The sequence below is a fragment of the Jaculus jaculus genome, chromosome 2 (genome assembly GCF_020740685.1).
Source record: "Jaculus jaculus isolate mJacJac1 chromosome 2, mJacJac1.mat.Y.cur, whole genome shotgun sequence".
In the NCBI taxonomy this organism is placed as follows: Eukaryota; Metazoa; Chordata; class Mammalia; order Rodentia; family Dipodidae; genus Jaculus; species Jaculus jaculus.
Window position 1 is genome coordinate 23117811 of NC_059103.1, and position 27839 is coordinate 23145649.

A 27839-nucleotide genomic window follows, 5' to 3' on the forward strand; every position below is an offset into this window, starting at 1 on the left:
TTAATAACAGATTTTGCTGAATCTAATATCAGAAATAATATTTCAACATGCAAATGCTATAAAAGTTTTTAATGAGCTGCTATTTCACATTCTTTCATCCATGCCTTCAGATTTCAGAAAACAGCAGGTCTCATTAACAGTGCAGGTGCTCTGGAGTGAAACATGGCTGGATAGTCAAAGTATAAATAGTTTTTTTAATAATTTATTTTTATTTATTTATATGAGAGCGACAGACAGAGAAAGAGGCAGAGAGGGAGAGAGAATGGGCATGTCAGGGCCTCCAGCTATTCAAACGAATGCCAGATGCATGCGCCTCCTTGTGCATCTGGCTTACGTGGGTACTAGGGAATTGAGCCTTGAACCAGGATCCTGTGGCTTAATAGGCAAGTGCTTAACCACTAAGCCATCTCTCTAGCCCTGTATAAAGAGGTCATTTTTTTAAAATATTTTTTATTTTTATTTATTTATTTGAGAGTGACAGAGAAAGGGGGGAGGAGAGAATGGACATGCCAGGGCCTCCAGCCACTGCAAATGAACTTCAGATGCGTGCGCCTCCTTGTGCATCTGGCTAACGTGGGACCTGGGGAATTAAGCCTCAAACCACAAACTGGGGTCGTTAGGCTTCATAGACAAGTGCTTAACCACCAAGCTATCTCTCTGGCCTGTATAAAGAGTTTTTGATGACAGATCACATGCCTTGGCCATCCTTACTCCAACCCATTTGTCCCCTAGAGGCAACTTCTAACTATAAAGTTTTAACTATTCACTTACTAGCTCTGTTATTAAAATGGACTTCTGTGTATCTGAGCAACTTCAGATACATTCCCTTCCTTCCCAGCAGGATGAGCGAGCCATACTTACCTTGTCAGGTGAAGTATTACTTGAGAATTTAATATTAATGACTATTTCATTTAATTCTAGTTCACAACTAAGATCTCCATGCTTTGTTAAAAGATCGAAAACCATAAACTGCATATTTACTTTTGTGGCCATGAATTCTTATTTTGTACCAGACAAACTTAGGTTCAGTATGGTATTAATATCATGAACCTTACCCAGGGTACCAGTCAGTGTTCCAAATGTCAGACTCAGTTAAGTCTTCAGGTTGTCATTCTTAAGATCACACTAAATTTTATTTATGTATATTTGATTTTTTTTACATGTTGCTACTTTTTCTGGCTTTTAATTGCCTTTTTTTTTCTCTCACTATATATCTTGATTACATCATCTTTCTCCCACACCAGTGATGGTAACTTTCAACTTTCTGCAAGTATGCCATCTTGGGGCTTCCATAACTAATCTGTTGGGTTGAATATTCTGGTACTTGAACTCCATGCCATTGTGTCTCATAACTTTAAAAATAAGTGAACTGAAAAATATCAGAGCCCATTTATGTCTGAAACTGTCTTCATTCTCCTTACATTCAAGTAAAGTTTCCTGGAGACAGCAGGAGAAAAGTATGATTAGAATACACCAGAGGCAGAAAGATTTGGAAATAATCTAGAAATAAATGGAAAATAGCCTGATGGAACCTCAAACAGGCTTTGGATCAGAGTCAGTAGATAGAAAAAAAGAATGAGAAAACTAGGCTGGAATGATGGCTCAGCAGTTAAAGCACTTGCCCATGAAACCTAATGACTCAGGTTTGATTTCCCATAAAGCCAGATACACAAACTGGGCATGCACCTTGAGTTTGTTTGCAGCTGGAGGTCTTGGTGTGCCCATTATCTCTCTGCCAGGCATGGTGGCATGGTGGCACATGCCTTAATCGCAGCACTTGGGAGGCAGAGATAAGGAGATTGCTGTGACTTCTGGGTCAGCCTGTGGTAGAGCAAGACCTTACCTCAAAAAACAAAACATCCGGGCATGGTGGCGCATGCTTTTAATCTCAGCACTCAGGAGGCAGAGGTAGGAGGATCACCGTGAGTTCAAGGCCACCCTGAGACTACATAGTGAATTCCAGATCAGCCTGGCTAGAGCAAGAAAAACAAAAAAGAAAAAAAAAATTAGAAACCCAGCTCCAGTGCAGTGATGAGGACAGAATGGAAATGGAGAAGAAGCCACAGCAAGAGTATGACATGAGACTGAACACTTGGTTCTCTGTTTCTGTGCATCAAAAGCTGCCAGCACAGTTAGATAATGATGAAGCCTTTGGTACAGTGTCTCTGGGGTTACCAGAACCCTGTCTGGTACTGACTGACCTCTGGGAGCCAGGAACCAGTCCGTGGCTTTCTACCCACAATGAAAGCAAAGCAGGGAGAAAGAGATAATGGGTGCACCAGGGCCTCCAGCCACTGCAAATGAACTCCAGATGTGTGTGTCCCCTTGTACATCTGGTTTACGTGGGTCCTTTGGCTTTGTTGGCAGGTGCCTTAACCACTAAGCCATTTCTCCAGTCCTAGTTTTTTGAGGTAGGGTCTTGCTCTAGCACAGGCTGGCCTGGAGTTCACTCTGTAGTCTTAGGGTAACCTCAAACTCACTGTGATCTTCCTACCTTGACCTCCCAAGTATTGGAATTAAAGGTATGTGCCACCACACCTAGCTCCTATATACTAAATGTAATTACACCACCAAGAGTCATATATTATGAGAGAAAACATAAATAGCATAACAACTCTGGAAAGATAATTCAGTAGACAGACTTGACTGTTTAAAACAGGTATTACAGGTCACAATTGTTCTTGCTGAAATTAAGTTTTTTTTAATTTTTTTAAAATTTTTACTTATTTATTTGAGAGCGGCAGACTTAGAGAGAGAAAGAGACACAGAGAGAGGGAGATAATGGGCGCACCAGGGCCTCCAGCCACTGCAAATGAACTCCAGACACATGCACCCCCTTGTGCATCTGGCTAATGTGCGTCTTGGGGAATCAAGCCTCCAACCGGGGTCCTTAGGCTTCACAGGCAAGCGCTTAACCACTAAGCCATCTCTCTAGCCCTGAAATTAAGTAATAAAAGGATTAAAATCAATGGAGCTTATCTGACAAGTAGAAGAGAAAACACGTAAAGTGATAGGAGACTTGGAGAACTAACTCAGACTATTAGGAGTCCTAGAAAGAACATAGAGAAGAAAGCCTTTCATGGATCAAAGAACTGCCAGGATAGATGAAAGATTCATTGAGTGTCTAGCACCATGACTCATGAAAGATGCACCAAGATCTTCATGGTAAAATGTTGGAGTTTTATGTTATCAAGGAAAAGGGAAGAGCTTAAAAATGAACTAAATAGACAGAACCTTTTTAATATGTAAGAGGAAACAAAGTTAGCCATTGTTTGTTTAGCTTTGTGGTGGCAGAGTTAAAAGTTTCAAATGAGGAGGCTGGCTTAGTGGTTAGGGCTACAAAGCCTAAGGACCCAGATTAGATTCCCCAGTACCCACATAAGCCAGATGTACAAGGTGGTGCATGCGTTTGGAGTTTGTTTGCAGTGGCTAGTGGCCCTGGCACACCCATATTCATATATTCTCTCTCATGCTCCTTCTCAAATAAATTAAGTAAAATACCTCAGATGGAAAACTGGTATTTTTGCCTATGGCCTCCTCGCTTTGCATCTAATTTATCTTTGTTAAATAAAGATACAAGGAAAACTTATTTAAATTACTAATTTGTGGGCTCTTTTTTTAATCCCCCTTCTTAGCTTATTCTACATAAAAATTGAACAGCTTTCAGAAATTAAAGTATTTTCACCCTACTGAAATACTGAGATTTCATCTATATAATCAGAAACAAGTTTGATTGTTTTTGTATATTTATTTATTGTTTGCATTCAGAGAGAGGGAAAGAGTAAGAATGGGCATGTCAGAACTTCTTGCTCCTGCAGATGAGCTCCAGATGCTTGCACAACTTTGTGCATCTGGCTTTTTATGGGTCACTAGGGAATTGAACCCAGGCTGTCAGGCTTTCAAGCAAGTACCCTGAACCACTGAACCATCTCTTCAACCCCAGGACAAGTTTTAACAGACGTGCACGCGCGCGCACACACACACACACACACGTATGTATATATGTATAGAGATGTCCCATAGAAGTCACTATATTTTTTTTTAATTTTTATTTATTTATTTGAGAGCAACAGAGAGAGGGAGGGAGGGAGAGAATGGGCGCACCAGGGCCTCCAGCCACTGCAAACGAACTCCAGGTGCGTGTGCCCCCTTATGCATCTGGCTAACGTGGGTCCTGGGGAATTGAGCCTCAAACCAGGGTCCTTAGGCTTCACAGGCAAGCACTTAACCGCTAAACCATCTCTCCAGCCCAGAAGTAACTATATTCATTGCAATATTAGTGAAACCATAGTCATTTTAAGTGTTTTTCCTAGTCTTATATTATGACTTCTGTAATAATTAGCATTATATAGTACCTATTAAATTTTTGTATGAGAGAGAGAGATACTGGTCATCAAAGCTAGGGCCTCAAATATGTAAGTGCTGTACCACTGGTCTACATTCCCAGGCTGTTTTAAAATTATAATTTCATTCAAAAAGTGGGTTGAAGCAGTGTGTAGTAGTGGTGCACACCTTTAATCCAAGCACTTGGGAGACCGAGGTAGGAGGATTGCCTTGAGTTTGAGGCCAGCCTGGGACTACATAATGAGTTCCAGGTCATCTTGAGCTATAGCGAGACCCTACGTACATGTGAAATTGAAGTGAATAAAAGTACAATTAAATTTCTCTTAAGAATTATGGTCAGGCATGGTGGCTCACGCCTTTAGCCCAGCACTCAGGAGGCTGAGATAGGAGAATTGCTGCACGTTCAAGGCCACCCTGAAATACAGTAGAGCATCATTCTGTGGTATACTTAAGCATCCAGATAAGGTGGAGTAAGTTAAGAAATTGTTCATATGTTTTTTTCTTTTTCTACTTTAACCAGGTTTATAACTAAAACTGATCTGTGAAAGGAAGTGAAGAATGAAGGCCAGTGATCTTACTAAGAATGCCTTGCCTCTGCATCTTTTTTTCAGAAGACCGAAAGGTGACTTACCGAACTGAGTATTTCTGAGGACATCACAAGAGTGTTGGCAAGAATTTCCATGTCTGTCCATGGAATGGAACTGGACAGAACTGTTCCGTTTTAAGAATCTCACTGGGCAGTACAGATGTATTGGAATCATTCCAGTCACCATGTCCTTTCGTTGTTACCTTGCAAATGTGTCAGAAGAATAACTCTTTGGACAGTGATGGTGAACCTGGCACGTGGCATTTATTGATCCTGGGGAAAAGTATGCGCACTGTTCTTCATCATAATCATGAATCTGCTCAAACTTTCTCACAAACAACCTCCTTGTTACTTTTATGTGAATTTATTTAACAAATATGTTTTTTTTGTGTGTAAGGAAGGTTCTAGAGACTAGATATTTAATTGTAAATATGTGAAGAAAGTTAATGAAGAATTGTGGATAAAAATGCAAAGGCAAAGGTATCTGGGAATTTAAATACCAGATACATGGGAAAAGAAGTTGAGTGACAGGTAGCATAAAGATTGTATCCTGAGCCAGGCGTGGAGGCTCACGCCTTTAATCCTAGCACTCCAGAGGTTGAGGTAGGAGAATTGCCATGAGTTCAAGGGTAGCCTGAGCAACATAATTCCAGGTCAGCCTGAATTAGAGTAAGACCTTGCCTCAAAAAAATAAAAACATATTGTACCTTGTATATAAATAAGATGTAGCAGCGTCAATTTTTATAAGTATTGTCTGACTTTATTAATGCTAGAAATACAGTCTCAGCCTTATTTCTACATTTACAGTTTTTCTAATTTTATACTACTATTTTTAAGAAGTTAAAGAAAACATACACTTACATGAATACAGGAAGAGTTTGTTAGGAAATTGTTGCAAAAAAATTTTTTTAATTGTGTATTGGTTCAACCTATTGGTCAGTATGTATGTCTTTGTGTAAGTGTAAGACTGTTGGTTTGTGAAGTTATTTTGTAAGGAATACTTTGGTACAGTTTTCTGTCCCAGAAAATACGTGTTTTTTAATTCTTTCTGAATATTCAGCAAGGACAATAAACAGGATCATTTTCCCCCTTCCAAACAGATAAGTGTTTTTTTAAGTCAAGATCTCACTTTAGCCTAAGCTGACCTGGGGAACTCTGTAGCCCAGGGCTTATAAGAATCTGGCCTATAATTTACTGTGGATCTTTCTGCCTCAGCCTCCCCACTCCAACCTAAGTGCTGTGCCGCCACGCTTGCACATTAATAGATTTTCTTTTTTTTAAATCAGATGGTTTAGCTATTAAATCACTTGCCTGCAAAGCCTAAGGACCCAGATGCAGTTCCCCAGTACCCACATAAAGCCATATGCACAAAGTGGCACATGTATCTGGAGTTTGATTACAGTGGCAGGAGGCCCTGGTGAACCATTCTTTCTCTCTCTCTCTCTGTTCCCCCTCCCTCCCTCCTTGCAAATAAATAAGTAAATAAAATGCTATGCTTCCACAATAAGAGGACGGGTATGGTGGTACACACCTTTAATCCCAGCACTTGAGTGGCAGAGGTAGGAGGATTACCTCGAGTTTGAGGCTAGCCTGAGACTACATAGTGAATTCCAGATCAGCCTGGGCTAGAGCAAAACCCTACCTCAAAAAATTGGGGGAGGGAGGATCTATAAAAGTTACCTTATAGGGCTTGAAAGATGGCTCAGCAGTTAAAGGCGCTTCTTGTAAAGCCTGATGGCCTATGCTCGATTTCCCCAGTATCCACATAAAGCAAGATGTGCAAGGTGGCACATGTGTCTGGAATTCATTTGTAGTGGCAAGAGGCCCTGGTGTGCCCATCCTCCCTCCTTTCTTTCCTTCCCTTCCTCCCTCCCTCCCTCTTCTTGCAAATAAATAATAAGCAATTGCCTTGGGAAGAACTAGTATTTCACAAAGCTTATCTTGCTATTGGAACTTATTTAACTGTTGAAGAAAAAAGCAGTTCAGCAATACCAGAATCAGTTACAGTGAAGATCGGCTTCCAGGGCGTCGTGGCACTTAGCTATGCCCCAGGAAAATCATCATCTTGGAGTGATAAGATGGTTCAGCTGTTAAAGGTATTTTCTCTCTAAGCCTGCCCAGGTTCAATTCTTATGAAGGTCAGATGCAGGTGGCCCAAGCATCCCATGTTCATTTGCAGTGGTAATACACCCCTATACAAGCACAGGTATGTGTGCAAATACAAATTAAAAACATATATTTTCAGAAATTAATCTTGAGCTGAGGGTGTAGCTCAGTGACAAAGTGTTTGCCTGCTATTTGCGAGAACCTACAGAATGACTGAGGTAAGGCTGGACTAGAGGGAGACTGCTTTAAAAAAAAAAAAATCTGGGCAAGGTGGCAATGCCTATAATCCCAGCAGAGGTAGAGGCAGAGACGGGAGGATCACCATGAGTTCAAGACCAGCCTGAGACTACATAGTGAATTCCAGGTCAGCCTGGGCTGGAATAAGACCCAAACTCGAAAACAAATACATGAATAAGTAAATTAGCCCTAATAAACTTAACTCTGTACTTTAGAAACTAGAATAGGCAAGCCAACTGACCCTGAAACTGCTAAAAGGAAGGAAAATATAAAGACCAGAGCACAGATAAGCAAGAACAGAAAAAGTAGAACCAGTGAAATCAAACAACCTTAAGCTAGCCAAGTGACAAAATGACATAACGACACGGAATCCATCAAAATGATGCGGAATTTACAGACATAAAAGGGACTACAAAATAACTGTGTGCCAACATCTCAGAAGATGCTAAGTAGCTTTCGTTGTTAGGAAAATTCAGTTAAGACTCAAATGATCCTATTTCCTGCCTATGAAGATAGCTACAGTGGAAAAACAAAAGAAGTGTTGGCCAGGCTGTGAAGAAAGTGGGACCCTGGGAGATTACTGATGAGAAAGCAAAATAGTGCAGCTGCGGTGGTTCGTTGGTTCTTCCCACAGATAAACACCAGGTGTAGGAACACACACACACACACACACACACACACACACACACGAGTCTGTGGTGGGAAGATGGACAACTCCACATGCCTGGGCTGTACTGAGAAATCAAGCTGGAGCTGAGCTGGAAGCCTCCTCCCTGTTGACTAGCTATCAGAATGCTGGAAAGAGCTATGCAGCCTGTTGGGGGAGAAAAGGCATCAACAGTCTTAACCAGCAGTAGATCCTGCGAGTTTTATGACTGGACAGCCAGGCCAAATGGATCTGCTGGTGCAATGGTGGCAAGTCTGTTGTAAGGAAAACAACTGCTCTCTGATTGGATTTCAGGCCCACTCCATGGTAAGGAATTCGGGCTTGGTACCGAAAACTTAAATCAAAAGCCTATGGCTAGGTAGATCCTAAGCCCTAGGGAGGAAAATACTAGTTGTCCAGCTAAGTGGATATATTATGTCCACCAAACTGCCCTCTAAACGCTTATGTCTATGTCCATCTATTCATGCTACTCTCACTTTAATTTTTTTTTTTAATGAGAGAGAAAATTGGCACGCCAGGGCCTTCAGCCACTGCGCTCAAACCCCACATGCATGCGCCACCTTGTGGGCATGTGCGACCTTGTGCACTTGCATCCCCTTGTGCATCTGGCTTGTGTGGGACCTGGAGAGTCAAACATGATCCTTACTTAAGCTTCTTAGGCAAGTGCCTTAACTGCTAAACCATCTCTCTAACTTGTGGTTAGAGAAGCTTCTCTTTTCAGATGGTGGTGACCACTGGGTGACTCAAAACCCACCAAAGTGCTGAGAAGAAGTGACAGTGGAGTGTCTAGCACTAAGTGAGACAGCTCTGTTACACCCTGCAATGCTCCCTGTCTGTTGTGGAAGAGGTGGGGGGAGGAATGCAAGAGACAAAGGAAGGGAAGGAGCGCTTACAGTTCTGTCCTCTAGACATAAAGTGGTCTTGATATCTGTGACCTACACAAGATGTTCATAATAGGGAAAAAAATGATATCAAAATAAAAAGGAGGGCTGGAGAGATGGCTTAGCAGTTAAGCGCTTGCCTGTGAAGCCTAAGGACCCCGGTTCAAGGCTCGGTTCCCCAGGTCCCACGTTAGCCAGATGCACAAGGGGGCGCACGCGTCTGGAGTTCGTTTGCAGAGGCTGGAAGCCCTGGCGCGCCCATTCTCTCTCTCTCCCTCTATCTGTCTTTCTCTCTGTCGCTCTCAAATAAATAAATAAATAAAATTATTAAAAAATAAAAAAAAATAAAAAGGACTAGTTGGAAAGAAGGATTTCAGTTGAAGCAGGATTTGAGGAGAAAAGGAAGGGTGTTGGTGGGTTAACTATGATCATAATATATTTATGGAAGTTGTCAATAAAGAGTTAAAAAATTTAAAAATGAGGCTGGAGAGAGGGCTCAGTGTTTAAAGGCACTTGCTTGCAAAGCCTAGGTTTGAGTTTTCAGCACCCATGGAAATCCAGATACCCAGAGTGGTGCAGGCATCTGGAGTGAGTTTGTAGAATTCAAGAGACCCTGCCTCTCTCTCTCCTTGCAAATAAATAACAAATATATATACATTTTTATATTTTCGAGGTAGGGTCTCACTCTAGCTCAGACTGACCTGGAATTCACTATGTAGTCTTAGGGTGGCCTCGAACTCATGGCAATCCTCTTACCTCTGCCTCCCAAGTGCTGGTATTAACCACGCCAGGCTGAATGTATATATTTATTTATAATTCCAAAGCTGCCTGCTTGGGAGTCCTTTAAGGCCCAAGTCAAGGTCAAGGCGCCCCTCCTGGTGAAAACTGCTTTCTCCCACTAGGAGTGTTTCACGTGCTTTTCTCAGATCTAGCTTCCTCTTTACACGTGAACCATGACATCATGGAGAAGTCAGGACGACTTTCCTTGTATGGCTGCCGCAGAGGAGTGTTTGCTTAGGGGTTGCTCGCATCGCTAAGGCACATCTTCTGCTCGATTCTCAAGATTGGGTGATCCCTCCTATTTTACTAACCGGGGTTGGGTGACACTACTTCTGTGGACCACATCCTGATGTGCATGTGATGTGCTTCCCAAAAGTGTGTGTGCCCCATTCAGTTTAAAATATAGAAGTGTTTTTAAATATTTATTTATTTGAAAGAGAGAAAGAAGCAAGTAGAGAGAGGGGGATGATGGGAGAGAGAATGGCCACATCATGGCCTCTAGTCACTGCAAACAAAACTCCAGACATATGTGCCACCTTGTGTATCTGGGTTATGCTGGTACTAGGGAATCAAACCTGGGTCCTTAGGCTTCACAGGCAAGATCCTTAACCACTAAGCCATCTCTCCAGCCCACAAAGGTTTTTTTTTTTTTTTTTTGGTTGGTTTCTTTGAGGTAGGGTCTCACTGTAGCCTAGGCTGACCTGGAATTCACTATGTAGTCTCAGGGTGGCTTCAGACTTACGGCAATCCTCCTACCTCCTACCTCTGACTCCTGAGTGCTGGGATTAAAGGTGTGTGCCACTAAGCCCGGCTTTTTTTTTTTATACATACATACATACACACATACATACATACATACATACACACACACACACACACACACACACACTTATATATATATTTTTTTTTAAAGTAAAAAAAAAAAAAAACACAATCCAAGGCACTGGAGATGCAGCGCCATGGTAAGATACCTACTTAGCTGTGCAAAGTTGGAGATTTGAGCCCTAGCAGAAGGGAAGGAGAGAGAGTAAAGGAACAGTTCTGAAGGAGGAAGAAGTGGGGAAAGAGAGGAAGAGTCATGAAGGGAGAGAGGGAAGGGAGGAACAGTTATAAAGGAGGAAAAAGGGAGGGAGAGAAAGACCGACTTGGCACATGCAGGTTATAGATTCTCATTGTCATCTTCTGAGTTGAGGAACATGGGAGCCCTGCAAGCAGTAACAGTGACAGCAAGAGAGTCCAATGTGCAGACCACCGTCCTGAAGCAGGGCCTGGGGGTGCACACGTGCAATCCCAGCAGCCCTTGCAAGGCAGAGGCAGAAGGATGGCAGTTAATGGCCAGCATGAGCTGCAAGAGTGAGTTCTAGACCACCCTGGGCTAACTAGCAAAACCTTGGTGTCAGTGAAGAGGGATGGGAGGATGATGAGAGGGAGAAAGAGAGCCCCCAGCCCATGAATATGTGGTGGTGGTGTTTTATAAAAACTTCATTCAACTGGAATCCCCAGGAGTAAAGTAGTTCTTGTAGGACTGAGACACTGGAGCTAAGTTCTGAGACCTCTATTGTAGTGTTTTTCTGTTTCTCACAGGAATCCTGGCACCACGTTGCCCCCAAATAGCCTTTTAGAGGACATAACCTCAGAATATTTAAGAAAGAAAATACTTTGTTTTTATGTTCTGCAAAGTTAGGAAAAACCACGTAAGAATGTAATAAGAAACTAGGGCACTTTCCTCCCTGACCCCTCCACAGTGCCTGAATGTGAGGCGCTCATCTCACCTTGTATTTCCCACCAGTCAAAAGATCCCAGAGATTTTGGTCTGTCCAGACCACATCATTTGTTCATTTTGGTTTGTAAAGTGAAAAGTATCCTAAGATGTCAGATGGGGCTTTGGCCAGTCTCAAGCACTGAATTAGAACATAGTGCCAGGCTACTGGGTTCTTCCTTTCTGAGGGTGTGTTTAATGTGTGGTGCAATGAAATTTCTCTAAATAGTAATTTTTTTTTTTTTTTTTTGAGGCAAGGGTTCACTTTAGCGACGGCTGAGTTAGAATGCTGTGTTGCCCCGTCTGGCGTTGAACTTTTGATCCTTATGTCTCAGCTTCCAGAGTGTTGGGATCTCAGACATGGGCTGTGACATCTAGCGAATCTACTCGTAAAAATATTTGTTGCGGGCTGGAGGGATGGCTTAGTGGTTAAGGCATTTGCCTGCAAAGCCAGAACCCAAGTTCAATTCCCTGGGACCCACGTAAGCCAGATGCACAAGGTGACACATGCCATCTGGAGTTCGTTTGCAGTGGCTGGAGGCCCTGGCGCACCCATTCTCTCTCTCTCTCTCTCTTTCTCTGACTCTCTCAAATAAATTTAAAAAAAAAAACAAACCTTAAAAATTGTTGCTGGGTGTGGTGGCACACACCCTCAATCCCAGCACTCGGGAGGAAGAGGTAGGATTGCCATGGGTTAGAGGCCACCCTGCGACTACACAGTGAATTCCAGGTCAGTCTTGGCTAGAGTGAGAGCCTACCTCAAAAAAAAAAAAAAAAATTATTTACTTATTTGAAAGAAGTAATGAGTGCACCAAAGCAGACGCATGTGCCACTTTGTACATTTGGCTTTACTTGGGTGCTGGGGGATCAACCCCAAATCCACTTATCAATAAATAATAATAAGGCTGGGAAGATGGCTCCGCAGTTAAAGGCAGTTGCTTGAAAAACCTAATGGCTGAGGTTCGAGTCCCTGGTGCTCCTGTAAAGCCAGACACACAAAGTGGCACATTCATCTGGAGTCTGTCTGTAGGAGCAGAAGCCCTGGCATACCCATATTCACTCTGTCTCTCATGCTGTTTCTCTATCAAATAAAACAACAATAATAGTAGTAATAATAATGAGTCAGCAATAGAACCATTGAACTTGGGGTTGCAGAGATGGCTCAGCAGATAGAGGTACTTGCTTGCAAAGCCTGCTAGCCCAAGTTCAAATCCCCAGCCCTCCATGTAAAGCCAGATAGGCATTCATTTGCAGCAGCAAGACCCTGGCAGTAGCACGCATGTGCGCACACACACACACACACACACACACACACACAGAAAAAAATAAAAAACTAAGGAAAAAACAAAGCAAAATAGGAGAACTGGCCCCTAGCTCAGAGATGCCTTACTGCAACCCAACTCTTTCCTGTTTTCTGATTTTATTATTTGCATCGACATGTATTGATATTTTAACCTTTAAACAGATGTGTTAAGCAAACATAGTATGTTTTTAAGTTCACTTCAGGTCTTTTGGAATGACTACAGAAATTATTACCCAAATCCAGGCACTTTTGAAGATCAAAGAAGACACTGAAAATAATTAACAGTGTCAAATGATCCATAGCAGGGTCCCCTCAGACTTGCCTGGGCCAGTCAGGACATCTAGTGGCCCTACCTATCTCTAGATAAGGGGGATTTCTGCTTTCATCAGCCTTTTCCCACTAGATTTCATCCTCCCAACCCATCCCCACAGTGCTCAGGATTAAACCCAGGGCCTCCTTTGCACAGGGCAAGCGCTCTACCACTGAGGTTCACTCATCACCCCTTTGTGGTGACTTTCATTTATTTTCAAATTTTCTTGTATTTATTTGCATGTTTGTGTGTATTTAGGCATGCCAGGTCCTCTTGCTGCAAAGGATCATCAGGTGCTCACACCACCTGTTGCATCCAGCTAATATAGGTCTCTGGAGAATTGAACCCAGGTTGGCAGGTTTTGGAAGCAAGCGCCTTTCACCACTGAGCCATCTTCCCAGCCCCTGCGGTGGCTTTTTAAAAAAAAAAAAAAAAAAACAATTATTTTTATTTTTTTTTGAGGTCTTGCTCTAGCCCAGACTGACCTGGTGCTCACTCGCTAGTCCCAGTCTGGCCTCTAACTCATGAACTCACAGAGAGGCTCCTACCTCTGCCCGGCCCCTGTGGCATGTCCAGGGCACTTTCTTCATGTCCATTAACTACTCATTCCTACCTGACTGCCTTCCTCCTCTTCCTGGCTATTCACAAGGCCACACACTTAAATCTGGCCAATCTACCAGCTGGCTGCTGCTTGATTGTCTTTATTAAGAATATATATTTGGGGGCTGGAGAGATGGCTTAGTGGTTAAGCACTTGCCTGTGAAGCCTAAGGACCCCGGTTCGAGGCTCGGTTCCCCAGGTCCCACGTTAGCCAGATGCACAAGGGGGCGCACGCATCTGGAGTTCGTTTGCAGAGGCTGGAAGCCCTGGCGCGCCCATTCTCTCTCTCTCCCTCTGTCTTTCTCTCTGTGTCTGTCGCTCTCAAATAAATAAATTTTAAAAAAAAGAATATATATTTGGGGCTGGAAGGATGGCTTAGCAGTTGAGGCCTTTGCCTACAAAGCCAAAGAACCCAGGTTCGAATCCCCAGAACCCACATTAGCCCAGATGCACAAGGGGATGCACATGTCTGGAGTTCATTTGCAGTGGCTGGAGGCCCTGGCATGCCCATTCTCTCTCTCTTTCTCTGTCAAATAAATAAATACATAAAAATACAATATTTTTTTAAGAAGCATATATATTTGGAGGGCTGGGGAGACGGCTCAGTGGTTAAAGGCACTTGCTTGCAAAGCCTGTTGGCCTGGATTCAATTTCCCAGACACCCATGTGTTGCGTGAATTTTTTTCCTTGGGTCAAATGCACATCTTTTCACCCCAAACAGGGAATAGACAACAGGCCAAATCATGATTGCACCAAAACCTCTTTTGGTGAGCCACTGAGTTTATTGGGGTTACTTACAGATCAGGGTGAGGGGTCACTTACAGGAGTGTGGAGACCCCAAAGCAGCATGAAGAAGTCTCACCCCAGCATGGATGGCAACCTCTCCACGGCTACTTAAATGAAGCTTCCTGTCCCTTGTTCTTCTACCTCTGTATCCTCCACCTCCCCCTGAGGCCACAGCTGGCACAGGGCACCTGAGACCTCAGGTGAGGCTCTGACGAACTTCCCCACGCCCTTCCTTCTATGGGGAAATATCAACAGGCCCAATTTTGACTCTCATGAGAACTGCTGGCCGCCTTTGGAAAAGCTGGCAACAATTGTCTTTTTGGGTGGAGGACAGAACACCTAACACTGATCAAAGCCTGCCCCTCAGTGGCTAACTGCTGTAACCTTGGGGCGTGCTTGTGTGTGGTTTCAGCTCTTCTAGACTTACTTCCTAGGGCTCCCTTCAGGAGGGAATATTTTAATTTGGAGGAATTTGCTATATATAACACCATATAAAGCTGGACAGGCATTCGTTTGCAGTGGCAAGAGACCTTGGTGTGCGCACAGGTTCACACACATATCCGCACATATACATTTAGGGTCTGGGAATGTGGCTCAGTGGGCAGAGATGCTTACCTAGAGTGCAAGAAACCTTGAGTTCAATTCCCAGCACCACATAAGCACATGATAACATGTGCCTGTAATCCTAACACTTGGGAGGTAGAGGCAGGAGAATCAGCAATTCAAGATCATTCTTAGCTATATGCACATTCCTAGGCTGGGCCACATGAGACCTTCTCTTTCTCTCCATTTGGAAGGTAGGCACAGTGGCACTTATCTGTAATCCCAGCACCCAGGAGGTAAAGACAAAAGGATTACAAATTCAAGACCAACATGGGTTGTGTAGTGAGATTTTGTGTCAAATACAGACAGACAGACAGACACACACACACACACACACACACACATTTGTGCTGAGGGTATAGTTAAACGGTAGACTGCTTGCCTACCATGTGCAAAGTCGTGGGTTCAGTACACAGCCACACAGAAAAGCAAACACTCCTCCACATACATTTATTGAATGCATGAGATCACCTTGTTTCCTCCTCTTCAAATTACATTCCGAGTATCAAGGCTGATTTAAAGCAAAACCAAAATAAAAGCAAACACTCAGCTCAACTTTGCCCACTCTAGTCTTTCTTTCTTTTTTAAATCTATTTACTTTTTTTTTTCTGAGAGAGACAGAGAATTGGCACACCAGGGTCTCAGCCATTGTAATCAAACTCCAGATGTTTGCACCACCTAGTGGCCATGTGCAAGCTTGCGATTGCCTACCTTTGTGTGACTGGCTTATGTGGGATCTGGAAAGTTGAACATGGGTCCTTAGGCTTCTCAAGCAAGCACCTAACCGCTAGGTCATCTCTCCTGCTCCAGTCTTTATTTTATTTTATTTTTAATATTTTTAGGGCTGGAGAGAGATGGCTTAGCAGTTAAGCGCTTGCCTGTGAAGCCTAAGGACCCCGGTTCGAGGCTCGGTTCCCCAGGTCCCACGTTAGCCAGATGCACAAGGGGGCGCACATGTCTGGAGTTCGTTTGCAGAGGCCGGAAGCCCTGGCGCGCCCATTCTCTCTCTCTCCTCTATCTGTCTTTCTCTCTGTGTCTGTCGCTCTCAAATAAATAAATTAATTAATTAAAAAAATATATATATATTTTAAAGATTTTTTTGTGGACAGCTTCCATAATTACAGACAATAAACCATTATAATTCCCTCTCCTCCCCCACTTTTCCCCTTCACAAATCCACACTCCTTCATATCTTCTCCCTCTCTCCATTAGTGTCTCTATTATTTTGATGACATCATCTTTTCCTCCTATTATGAGGATCTTGTGAAGGCAGTGCTAGGCACTGGATATCAAGGCCAATTTCTGTCTGGACAATTGCATTGTAAGCAGTCCTACCCTTCCTTTGGCTTATAAAATATTTTATTTATTTGAGAAAGAGAGAGAGAGAGAGAGAGAGTGAACAGGTGCGCCAGGGTCTCTAGCCACTGGCTTTACCTAGGCACTTGGTCCTTTGGCTTCGCAGGCAAGTGCACCTTAACATCTAAGCCATTTCTCCAGCCCCCACTCTAGTCTTTCTTTGTTTTAAATTTTTTTTTTTATTTGAGAGTGAGAGCGACAGACACAGAGAGAAAGACAGATAGAGGGAGAGAGAATGGGCGCTCCAGGGCTTCCAGCCTCTGCAAACGAACTCCAGACACGTGCGCCCCCTTGTGCATCTGGCTAACGTGGGACCTGAGGAACTGAGCCTCGAACCGGGGTCCTTAGGCTTCACAGGCAAGCTCTTAACCGCTAAGCCATCTCTCCAGCCCTGTTTTAAATTTTTTTTTTTAATTTTTATTAACATTTTCCATGATTATAAAATATATCCCATGGTAATTCCCTCCCTCCCCACCCCCACACTTTCCCGTTTGAAATTCCATTCTCAATCATATTACCTCCCCATTACAATCATTGTAATTACATATATACAATGTCAACCTATTAAGTATCCTCCTCCCTTCCTTTCTCCACCCTTTATGTCTCCTTTTCAACTTACTGGCCTCTGCTACTAAGTATTTTCATTCTCACACAGAAGCCCAGTAATCTGTAGCTAGGATCCCCATATGAGAGAGAACATGTGGCGCTTGGCTTTCTGGGCCTGGGTTACCTGACTTAGTATAATACTTTCCAGGTCCATCCATTTTTCTGCAAATTTCATAACTTCATTTTTCTTTACCGCTGAGTAGAACTCCATTGTATAAATGTACCACGTCTTCATTATCCACTCATCTGTTGAGGGACATGTAGGCTGGTTCCATTTCCCAGCTATTATAAATTGAGCAGCAATAAACATGGTTGAGCATGTACTTCTAAGGAAATGAGATGAGTCCTTTGGATATATGCCTAGGAGTGCTATAGCTGGGTCATATGGTAGATCAATCTCTAGCTGCTTTAGGAACCTCCACACTGTTTTCCACAATGGCTGGACCAGATTGCATTCCCACCAGCAGTGCAGAAGGGTTCCTTTTTTTCCACATCCCCGCCAACATTTATGATCATTTGTTTTCATGATGGTGGCCAATCTGACAGGAGTGAGATGGAATCTCAATGTAGTTTTAATCTGCATTTCCCTGATGACTAGTGACGTAGAACATTTTTTTAGGTGCTTATATGCCATTCGTATTTCTTCCTTTGAGAACTCTCTATTTAGCTCCTTAGCCCATTTTTTGATTGGCTTGTTTGATTCCTTATTGGTTAACTTTTTGAGTTCTTTATATATCCTAGATATTAATCCTCTATCAGATATATAGCTGGCGAAGATTTTTTCCCATTCTGTAGATTGCCTCTTTGCTTTTTTCACTGTGTCCTTTGTGGTGCAAAATCTTTGTAATTTCATTAGGTCCCAGTGGTTAATCTGTGGTTTTATTGCCTGAGCAATTGGGGTTGTATTCAGAAAGTCTTTGCCAAGACCAATATGTTGAAGGGTTTCCCCTACTTTTTCCTCTAGCAGTTTCAAAGTTTCCGGTCTGATGTTAAGGTCTTTAATCCATTTGGACTTAATTCTTGTGCATGGCGAGAGAGAAGAATCTATTTTCATCCTTCTGCAGATATTTATCCAGTTTTCAAAACACCATTTGCTGAAGAGGCTGTCTCTTCTCCAATGAGTATTTTTGGCATTTTTATCGAATATCAGGTGGCTTTAGCTACTTGGGCTTACATCTGGGTCCTCTATTCTGTTCCACTGATCTACATGTCTGTTTTTGTGCCAGTACCATGCTGTTTTTGTTACTATGGCTCTGTAGTATAGGTTAAAATCAGGTATGGTGATACCACCAGCCTCTTTTTTGTTGCTCAGTATTATTTTAGATATTCGAGGTTTTTTGTGATTCCAAATGAATTTTTGGATTGTTTTTTCTATTTCCATGAAGAAAGCCTTTGGAATTTTGATAGGGATTGCATTAAATGTGTAGATTGCTTTAGGTAAGATTGCCATTTTCACGATATTGATTCTTCCAAGCCAGGAACAAGGGATGTTTCTCCACTTTCTAGTGTCTTCTGCAATTTCTCACTTGAGTGTTTTAAAGTTCTCATTGTATAGATTCTTTACTTCCTTGGTTAGGTTTATTCCAAGGTATTTTATTTTTTTTGATGCAATTGTGAATGGGAGTGATTCTCTGATTTCATCCTCTGTGTGTTTGTTGTTAGCATATACGAAGGCTACTGATTTCTGTGTATTTATTTTGTATCCTGCTACATTGCTGTAGGTTTTGATCAGCTCTAACAGTTTGCTAGTAGAGTCTTTAGGGTCCTTTATGTATAGAATCATGTCATCTGCAAATAATGATAACTTGATTTCTTCCTTTCCAATTTGTATTCCTTTTATGTGTGTCTCTTGCCTTACTGCTATGGCTAAGACTTCCAAAACTATATTAAATAGAAGTGGAGACAGTGGACACCCTTGTCTTGTTCCTGATTTTAGTGGAAAAGCTTCCAGTTTTTCCCCATTTAGTAATATGTTGGCTGTAGGCTTGTCATAAATAGCCTTTATTATATTGAGATATGTTCCTTCTATTCCCAGTCTCTGTAGGACTTCTATCATGAAGGGATGTTGGATTTTGTCAAATGCTTTCTCTGCATCTAATGAGATGATCATGTGATTTTTGTCCTTCAACCCATTTATGTAATGTATTACATTTATAGATTTGCGTATGTTGAACCATCCCTGCATCTCTGGGATAAAGCCTACTTGGTCAGGGTGACTGATCTTTTTGATATACTCTTGTATTCTGTTTGCCAATATTTTGTTGAGAATTTTTGCATCTATGTTCATGAGGGAGATTGGTCTGTAATTTTCTTTTTTTGTTCTATCTTTGCCTGGTTTTGGTATCAGGGTGATGCTGGCCTCATAGAAGGAGTTTGGTAGGATTCCTTCTTTTTCTATTTCCTGGAAAAGCTTAAGAAGCAATGGTGTTAGATCTTCCTTAAAATTCTGGTAAAATTCAGCAGTGAATCCATCCGGGCCTGGGCTTTTTTTAGTTGGGAGATTATTGATAACTGCTCGGATCTCCATGTTTGTTATAGGTCTATTTAAGTGATTAATCTCATTTTGATTTAATTTAGGTAGGTCATATAGATCAAGGAAATCATCCATTTCTTTCAGATTTTCATACTTTGTGGAGTATATGCTTTTATAGTATGTCCCTATAATTTTTTGAATTTCTCTGGAATCTGTTGTGATGTTACCTTGTTCATCTCTGATTTTATTAATTTGTGTCTCTTCTCTCTTTCTTTTGGTCAGATTTGCTAAGGGTTTATCAATCTTGTTTATCCTTTCAAAGAACCAACTCTTTGTTTCATTAATTCTTTGGATTGTTCTTTTTGTTTCTATTTCATTAATTTCTGCCCTAATCTTTATTATTTCTTCCCGTCTACTACTTTTTGGTTTGCCTTGTTCTTCTTTTTCCAAGGCTTTAAGGCGAAGCATTAGGTCGTTTACTTGCGACCTTTCTAATTTCTTAATATAGGCACTTAAGGCTATAAATTTACCTCTTAGAACTGCCTTCATTGTGTCCCAGAGATTTTGGTATGTTGTGTTCTCATTATCATTTGACTCTATAAATTTTTTGATTTCCCTTTTGATTTCTTCATTGACCCACTCATCATTTAGTAGTGTATTGTTTAGTTTCCATGATTTTGTGTATGCTCTGTAGCCTTTCTTGCTACTGATTTGTAGTTTAATTCCATTGTGGTCAGATAGAATGCAAGGAATTATTTCAATTTTCCTGAATTTGTTAAGATTTGCTTTTTGTCCTAATATATGGTCTATTTTAGAGAATGTTCCATGTGCTGCTGAAAAGAATGTATATTCTGCAGCCTTTGGATGAAATGTCCTGTATATATCTGTTAGGTCCATTCCTTCTATGACCTCATTTAGTCCAGATGCCTCTCTGTTTATTCTTTCCCTGGATGACCTGTCAATTGATGAGAGTGGGGTGTTAAAGTCACCCACCACCACTGTGTTTGGTGTTATCTGTGACCTTAGTTCTAATAGTGTTTGTTTGACGAATTTGGGAGCCCCCATGTTAGGTGCATATATGTTTAGGATTGTAATGTCCTCCTGTTGGAGTGTGCCCTTAATCAATATAAAGTGACCTTCCTTATCCTTTTTGACTAACGTCGGACTAAAGACTACCCTGTCTGATATTAGGATAGCAACCCCTGCTTGTTTTCTAGGCCCATTTGCTTGAAACACCGTCTTCCAACCTTTCACCCTAAGATAATGTCTATCCTTGTAGAAAGGTGAGTTTCTTGGAGACAACAAATTGTAGGATCCTGCTTTTTAACCCAGTCTGCAAATCTATGTCTTTTCGTTGGGGCATTGAGACCGTTGATATTAAGAGATATTATTGAAAGGTGTGTATTTATGTTTGCCATTTGTGTGTGTGTGTGTGTGTGTGTGTTACTTGTTCTACCTGTGCTCTCTTCTGTTAACTGGTATTTGAGTATAGCTGGTTTTTTCTAGGTTCCTTATATGTGTGCTTTTCCTTTTGTTCAGCATGGAGGATTCTATCAAGTATTTTCTGTAGAGCTGGTTTTGTCTTCAGATACTCCTTCAACCTGCTTTTGTCATGGAATGTCTTTATTTCTCCATCTATTTGGATGGATAACTTTGCAGGATAAAGTAACCTTGGTTGACAGTTGTTATCTTTCAGAACTTGGAATACATCACTCCAAGCCCTTCTGGCTTTAAAAGTTTGTGTTGAATAATCTGCTGTAATCCTGATGGGCTTGCTTTTGTAGGTAACTTGATTTTTCTCTCTAACTGCTTTCAATATTTTTTCTTTGGTTTGTGTGTTTGGAAGTTTGAGTATAATGTGGCGAGGAGAGTTTCTTTCTGGGTTTTGTCTGGCTGGGGTTCTAAAGGCTTCCTGTATCTGTATTGGCACCTCTTTCCCAATTTGGGGAAAATTTTCCTCTATGATTTTGTTGAAGATGCCTACTATGCCTCTGGAGTGGAGTTCTTCTCCTTCTACTATGCCCTGAATTCTTATATTGGATCTTTTCATAGTGTCCCGAATATCTTGAAATTCCCACTCATACTTTTCTATAAGTTTGTCTTTCTCTTTGTTGGACTGCATTAGGTCTGCCACCTGATCTTCTAGCTTAGATATTCTGTCCTCTCCCTCATCCATCCTACTGGTGAGATTTTCTACAGAGTTTTTTATTTCATTAACTGTGTTCTTCATTGCTAGTAATTCTGACTGGTTTTTCTTTATTATTTCTATTTCTCTATTTATGTCTTGTATTGCCTTCTTTATTTCATTAAATTGGTGTCCTGCCTCTTCTTTGATTCCTTTGATTTCCTCTTTGATTTCTTCTTTGATTGTTTTCATGTGTTCTTTGACCTCTTTGAACATATTTATAATTATTCTTTTGAACTCTTTCTCAGGCATTTCCTCTAACTCTTTCTCACTGGAGGACATTTCTGATGCATTAATACTTTTAGGTGGATTTATATCGTCTTGCTTTTTAGTGTTTCTTGTGTTATAATGTATATATTTTTGCATCTTGGATTAAGTTAATGCTTGGATTTTCTAGCTAGCTGTGTATTCTTAGCTGTATCAATTGATTTGATGTAATATATTTTCAGGGTAGGACCTTAAGGTATTAGGTGTGGCTCTTAAGACTCTCAGAGTATCTACAAAGATGTTCTTAGGGGTTGAGTTTCCCTGCTATAGGAGTATTCCAGCAGGCTGAGTGGAATAAAATACTGGTAGATTCTAAAATTTAACTAAACACTGTACACATTCAATCAAAAACAGCCCCGAGTATGTATGCAAGAGTAGTTATTATAATGACCAGATCCTCTATCAACAAAGAGGTTTAGATTTCTGGTCTGTTGAGGTATCCAGGTCAGCTTGTGACCAAGTGAGACCCTTCCCTGGTGCAATCCCAGTTACCTTGGGTGATTGTGGTCTCAGTCAAGTTGCTGCCTGGGTCGTCGGGCTGCTGTTCTGATTTCTGGAGCTGGGCACTTGCTTTTCCTACGGGGCAAACTGAGCTGCTGCTGCTGCCTCTGCTGCTGTTGTAGCTGCCACCCCCCGGAGCCACCACCGCTGCTGAAGCTGCCGCTGCCGTGTCCACCGCCGCTGCTCACCCCGAAGCCGCTGCTGCGGGATCTGCCGCCGCTGCCGCTCCTGGGTCCGCTGCTGCTGGGGCCACTGGTACCAGTGCTGGAGCCGCTGAAGTTGCTGCCGAACTCTGCTCCTGCTTGGGTCCCGCCGTCAGCCCAAGTTGGCGTGGCCGGGTCCCGGGCCGCTGCTGTGTTCGCTGGAGCTGGGTTCAGGTGGTGGGGGAGGGGAGGGAGCCGTGGCTGCTCTGGTTGTATCGCTGTTCCACGTGTGTTTCTACCTCGCGGTCTGCTCTTCCCTCCGTTGCTCGCTGCCGCTCTCCCCTCACGTTTCCCGAGTCGCGGAGAGCGCGGTGTGAAGGGAAAATCCCGCACCTGGCTTTTCCTGCGGCTCGAGCCGAGAGTCCGGCGGCTTTCTGCCGCTCCGCGGTTGCGGCGGGTGGCCGAGCCGCCCCGGAGCCACTGTTCCCGCCTGTGCAGGCTCTGGATGCTCTGGAACTCTTCTACTTCTCCGCTGCTGCCTCAATTTCCTATACACCTCACTTTTTAGTAAAAGTGTGTATTTTGCTGAGTTTTTTTGGTCTTTTTCCCCCCTAGGCTGCTTTGGCGTGGTACCTACACCGCCATCTTAACCGGAAGTCTGTTTTAAATTTTTATTAACAACTTCCATGATTATAAAAAATATCCCATGGTTGGGCTGGAGAGATGGCATAGTGGTTAAGCACTTGCCTGTGAAGGCTAAAGGACTCCAGTTCAAGGCTCGATTCCCCAGGACTAATGTTAGCCAGATGCACAAGGGGGCACATGCATCTGGAGTTCCTTTGTAGTGGCTGGAGGTCCTGGCATGCCCATCCTCTCTTTCTCTCTCTATCTGCCTCTTTCTCTGTCTGTCATTCTCAAATAAATAAATAAAAAGTAACAAAAAAAATTAAAAAATAATCCCATGGTAATGCCCTCGCTCCCCACCCCCACTTTCCCCTTTGAAACTCCATTCTCCATCATAGCCTCTCCCCTTTTCAATCAGTCTCTCTTTTATTTTGATGTCATCATCTTTTCCTCCTCTTATGAAGGTCTTGTGTAGGTAGTGTCAGGCACTGTGAGGTCATGGATATCCAGGCCATTTTGTGTCTGGAGGGAGCACATTGTAAGGAGTCCTACCCTTTCTTTGGCTCTTACATTCTTTCTGCCACCTCTTCCGCATTAGACCCTGAGCCTTTGAAGATGTGATAGAGATATTGCAGTACTGAGCACTGTGGTCATTTCTATCCATCACCATGATACCTTCTGAGTCATCCCAAGGTCACTGCCATCTGAAAAGAGAAGATTCTGTACCAAAAGTGAGAGTAACATTAATATAAGGGTATGGCCATTAAGAGAGAAGTGCTTACTGGGCAGTTTGATAAGCATAGTATATACATTTAGCCAGACAGCAACAGACATTACACCCCTAGGGATCATGACTACCCTTGTTTTAAGTTTGCAATATCAGAGATGTATTCCCTCCCATGGAGCAGGCCTCCAGTCCAATTAGAGGGCAGTTGGTTTCCACCATGACAGACATGCCACTGTTGCACCCATTGGCTCATTTGGCCTGGTTGGCCAAATATAAGGCTTGCAGTGTCCACTGTTGAGTATCTTCACTGGTGGTATCTCTTTCTCCCATTGAACTGCATGTAGAATGGCTTCTTCCAGCTTTCTGTCAGCTGGTCTACATGGAGGAGGTTATCAGCTCAGTTCCAGCAGGATTTCTCAGTGGTCTTGCAGCCCCAAAATGTGGAGTCATCAGCAATAGGGTCTTGCCATCTATTCCTGGTGGGAAACCAAGGGTCTTGGCAATGGCCTATAATGTTTTGGGGGCATCAGGGACCTCCCTTGCCAACAACTCACTGGAAGGTATCCCACCCCTGGCATGGAAAATTTTTCTAGCAACAATCTATGGCTCCTGAGTGTTCCATTGTCCAAAACTGGAGGATTCCATATGATTTATTTGCATCCTCTTAGATTTTGATTTGCCCTCCCTCCACCTTTCCTTTACTCAATCTCTTCTCCTGACCTCACTTTGGGACTTTTCACCCCCCCATTAATCTATTCTTCTATTTACATATATATCATACCATCCTATTAAGTACCCTTCTCCCTTCCTTTCTCTTCCCTTTAGATCTCTTTTCTAGCTTACTGGCCTTGCTACTGAGATTTTTCCTTCTCACACAGAAGCCCAACCATCTGTAGCTAGGATCCACATATGAGAGAGAACATGCGACACTTGGCTTTCTGGGCCTGGGTTACCTCACTTAGTAGAATCCTTTCCAGTTCCATCCATTTTTCTGCAAATTTCATAACTTCATTTTTCTTTACCGCTGAGTACAACTCCATTGTATAAATGTGCCATATCTTCATTACCCACTCATCAGTTGAAGGACATCTAGGCTGGTTCCATTTCCCAGCTATTGTGAATTAAGTGGCAATAAACATGGTTGAGCAAGTATTTCTAAGGTAATGAGATGGGTCCTTAGGATATATGCCTAGGAATGCTAGCTGGGTCATATGGTAGATCTATTTTTTAGCTCTTTTAGGAACCTCCACACTGTTTTCCACAATGGCTGGACCAGATTGCATTCCTACCAGCAGTGTAGAAGGGTTCCTCTTTTTCCACATCCCCGCCAACATTTATGATAATTTGTTTTCATGATGGTAGCCAATCTGATAGGAGTGAGATGGAATCTCAATGTAGTTTTAATCTGCATTTCCCTGATAACTAGGGATGTAGAACTTTTTTTGATGCTTATATGCCATCCATATTTCTTCTTTTGAGAACTCTAGTTCCATAGCCCATTTTTTATTTGGCTTGTTTGATTTCTTATTACTTAACTTTTTGAGTTCTTTGTATATCCTAGATATTAATCTTCTATCAGATGTATAGCTGGCAAATATTTTTTCCCATTCTGTAGGTTGCCTCTTTGCTTTATTCACAGTGTCCTTTACCGTACAAAATCTTTGTAATTTCATAAGGTCCCAGTAGTTAATCTGTTGTTTTATTGCCTGAGCAATTGGGGTTATATTCAGAAAGTCTTTGCCAAGACCAATATGTTGAAGGGTTTCCCCTACTTTTTTCTCTAGCAGTTTCAGAGTTTCAGGTCTGATGTTAAGGTCTTTAATCCATTTGGATTTAATTCTTGTGCATGGAGACAGAGAAGAATCTATTTTAATCCTTCTACAGATACATATCCAGTTTTCCCAGCATCATTTGCTGAAGAGGCTGTCTTTTCCCAATGAGTATTTTTGGCATTTTTATTGAATATCAGGTGGCTATAGCTACCTGGGCTTGCATCTGGGTCCTCTATTCTGTTCCATTGATCTACATGTCTGCTTTTGTGCCAGTACCATGCTGTTTTTGTTACTATGGCTCTGCAGTATAGGTTAAAATCAGGTATGGTGATACCACCAGCCTCATTTTTGTTGCTCAGTATTATTTTAGATTTTCGAGGTTTTTTTGTGATTCCAAATGAGTTTTTGGATTGTTTTTTCTATTTCCGTGAAGAATGACTTTGGAATTTTGATAGGGATTGCATTAAATGTGTTGATTGCTTTTAGTAAGATTGCCATTTTCACAATATTGATTCTTCCGATCCAGGAACAGGGAATCTTTTTCCATTTCCTATCTTCTGCAATTTCTCGCTTGAGTGTTTTAAAGTTTTTATTGTAGAGATCCTTCACTTCCTTGGTTAGGTTTATTCCAAGGTACCTTATTTTCTTTGATGCAGTTGTGACCAGGGATGATTCTCTGATTTCATCCTCTGTGTGTTTGTTGTTAGCATATAGGAATGCTACTGATTTCTGTGTATTTATTTTGTATCCTGCTACATGGCTGTAGGTGTTTATCAGCTCTAACAGTTTGCTGGTAGTCTTTAGGGTCCTTTATATATAGAATCATGTCATCTGCAAATAATAACTTGATCTCTTCCTTTCCAATTTGTATCCCTTTTATGTGCGTCTCTTGCCTTATTGCTATGGCTAAGACTTCCAGTACTATATTAAATAAAAGTGGGGACAGTGGACACCCTTGTCTTGTTCCTGATTTTAGTGGAAAAGCTTCCAGTTTTTCCCCATTTAGTAATATGTTGGCTGTAGGCTTGTCATAGATAACCCTTATTTATGATGAATGGGTCTGTAGGACTTTTATCATGAAGGGATGTTGGATTTTGTCAAATGCTTTTTCTGTGTCTAATGAGATGATCATGTGATTTTTGTCCTTCAGTCCATTTATATAATATATTAAATTTATTGATTTGTATATGTTGAACATCCCTGCATCTCTGGGATAAAGCCTACTTGGTCAGGGTGAATGATCTTTATGATATATTTTTGTATTCTGTTTGCCAATATTTTGTTGAGAATTTTTGCATCTATGTTCATGAGGGAGATTGGTCTGTAATTTTCTTTTTTTGTTTTTTTTGGGTGATGCTGGCTTCATAGAAGGAGTTTGGTAAGATTCCTTCTTTTTCTATTTTATGGAAAAGCTTAAGAAGCAATGGCGTTAGTTCTTCCCTGAAGGTCTGGTGAAATTCAGCAGTGACTCCACCTGGGTCTGGGCCTTTTTTAGTTGGGAGATTTTTGATAACTGCTTGGATTTCCGTACTTGTTATAGGTCTATTTCAGTAACTAATCTCATCTTGATTTAATTTAGGTAGGTCATATAAATCAAGGAAACCATCCATTTCTTTCAGATTTTCATACTTTGTGGAGTATATGTTTTTATAGTATGTCCCTATGATTTTTTTAATTTCTCTGGTATCTGTTGTAGTGTTGCCTTTTTCATCTCTAATTTTATTAATTTGTGTCTCTTCTCTCTTTCTTTTGGTCAGATTTGCTAAGGGTTTATCAGTCTTGTTTATCCTTTCAAAGAACCAACTCTTTGTTTCATTGATTCTTTGGATTTTTTTTTTGTTTCTATTTCATTAATTTCTGCCCTAATCTTTATTATTTCTTCCCATCTACTGAATTTCAGTTTGCCTTGTTGTTCTTTCTCCAAGGCTTTAAGGTGAAGCATTAGGTTGTTTACTTGCAACCTTTCTAATTTCTTAATATAGGCACTTAAAGCTATAAATTTACCTCTTAGGACTGCCTTCATTGTGTCCCAGAGATTTTTGGTATGTTGTGTTCTCATTATCATTTGATTCTATGAATTTTTTTATTTCCTTCTTGATTTCTTCATTGACCGATTCATCATTTAGTAGTGTATTGTTTAGTTTCCATGATTTTGTGTATGATCTATAACTTTTCTTGCTATTGATTTGTAGTTTGATTCCACTGTGGTCAGATAGAATGCAA

At 41.7% G+C, this 27839-nt stretch overlaps 1 protein-coding gene across 2 annotated transcripts in view; it reads left to right on the forward strand.

Moving 5' to 3' along the window:
* Positions 1-6027, forward strand: part of Smchd1 (structural maintenance of chromosomes flexible hinge domain containing 1) — a 129569-nt gene extending 123542 nt beyond the window's left edge. Inside the window, exon 48 of one of the 2 annotated variants that reach the window (XM_045142995.1) lies at positions 4865-6027. In XM_045142995.1, coding sequence (XP_044998930.1) covers positions 4865-4889 — 25 coding nt within the window. In that variant the 3' untranslated portion in view covers positions 4890-6027. The remainder of the gene's footprint in view (positions 1-4864) is intronic. The other variant, XM_045142993.1, reaches the window with a different exon arrangement.
* The last annotated feature ends 21812 nt before the right edge of the window (positions 6028-27839 follow it).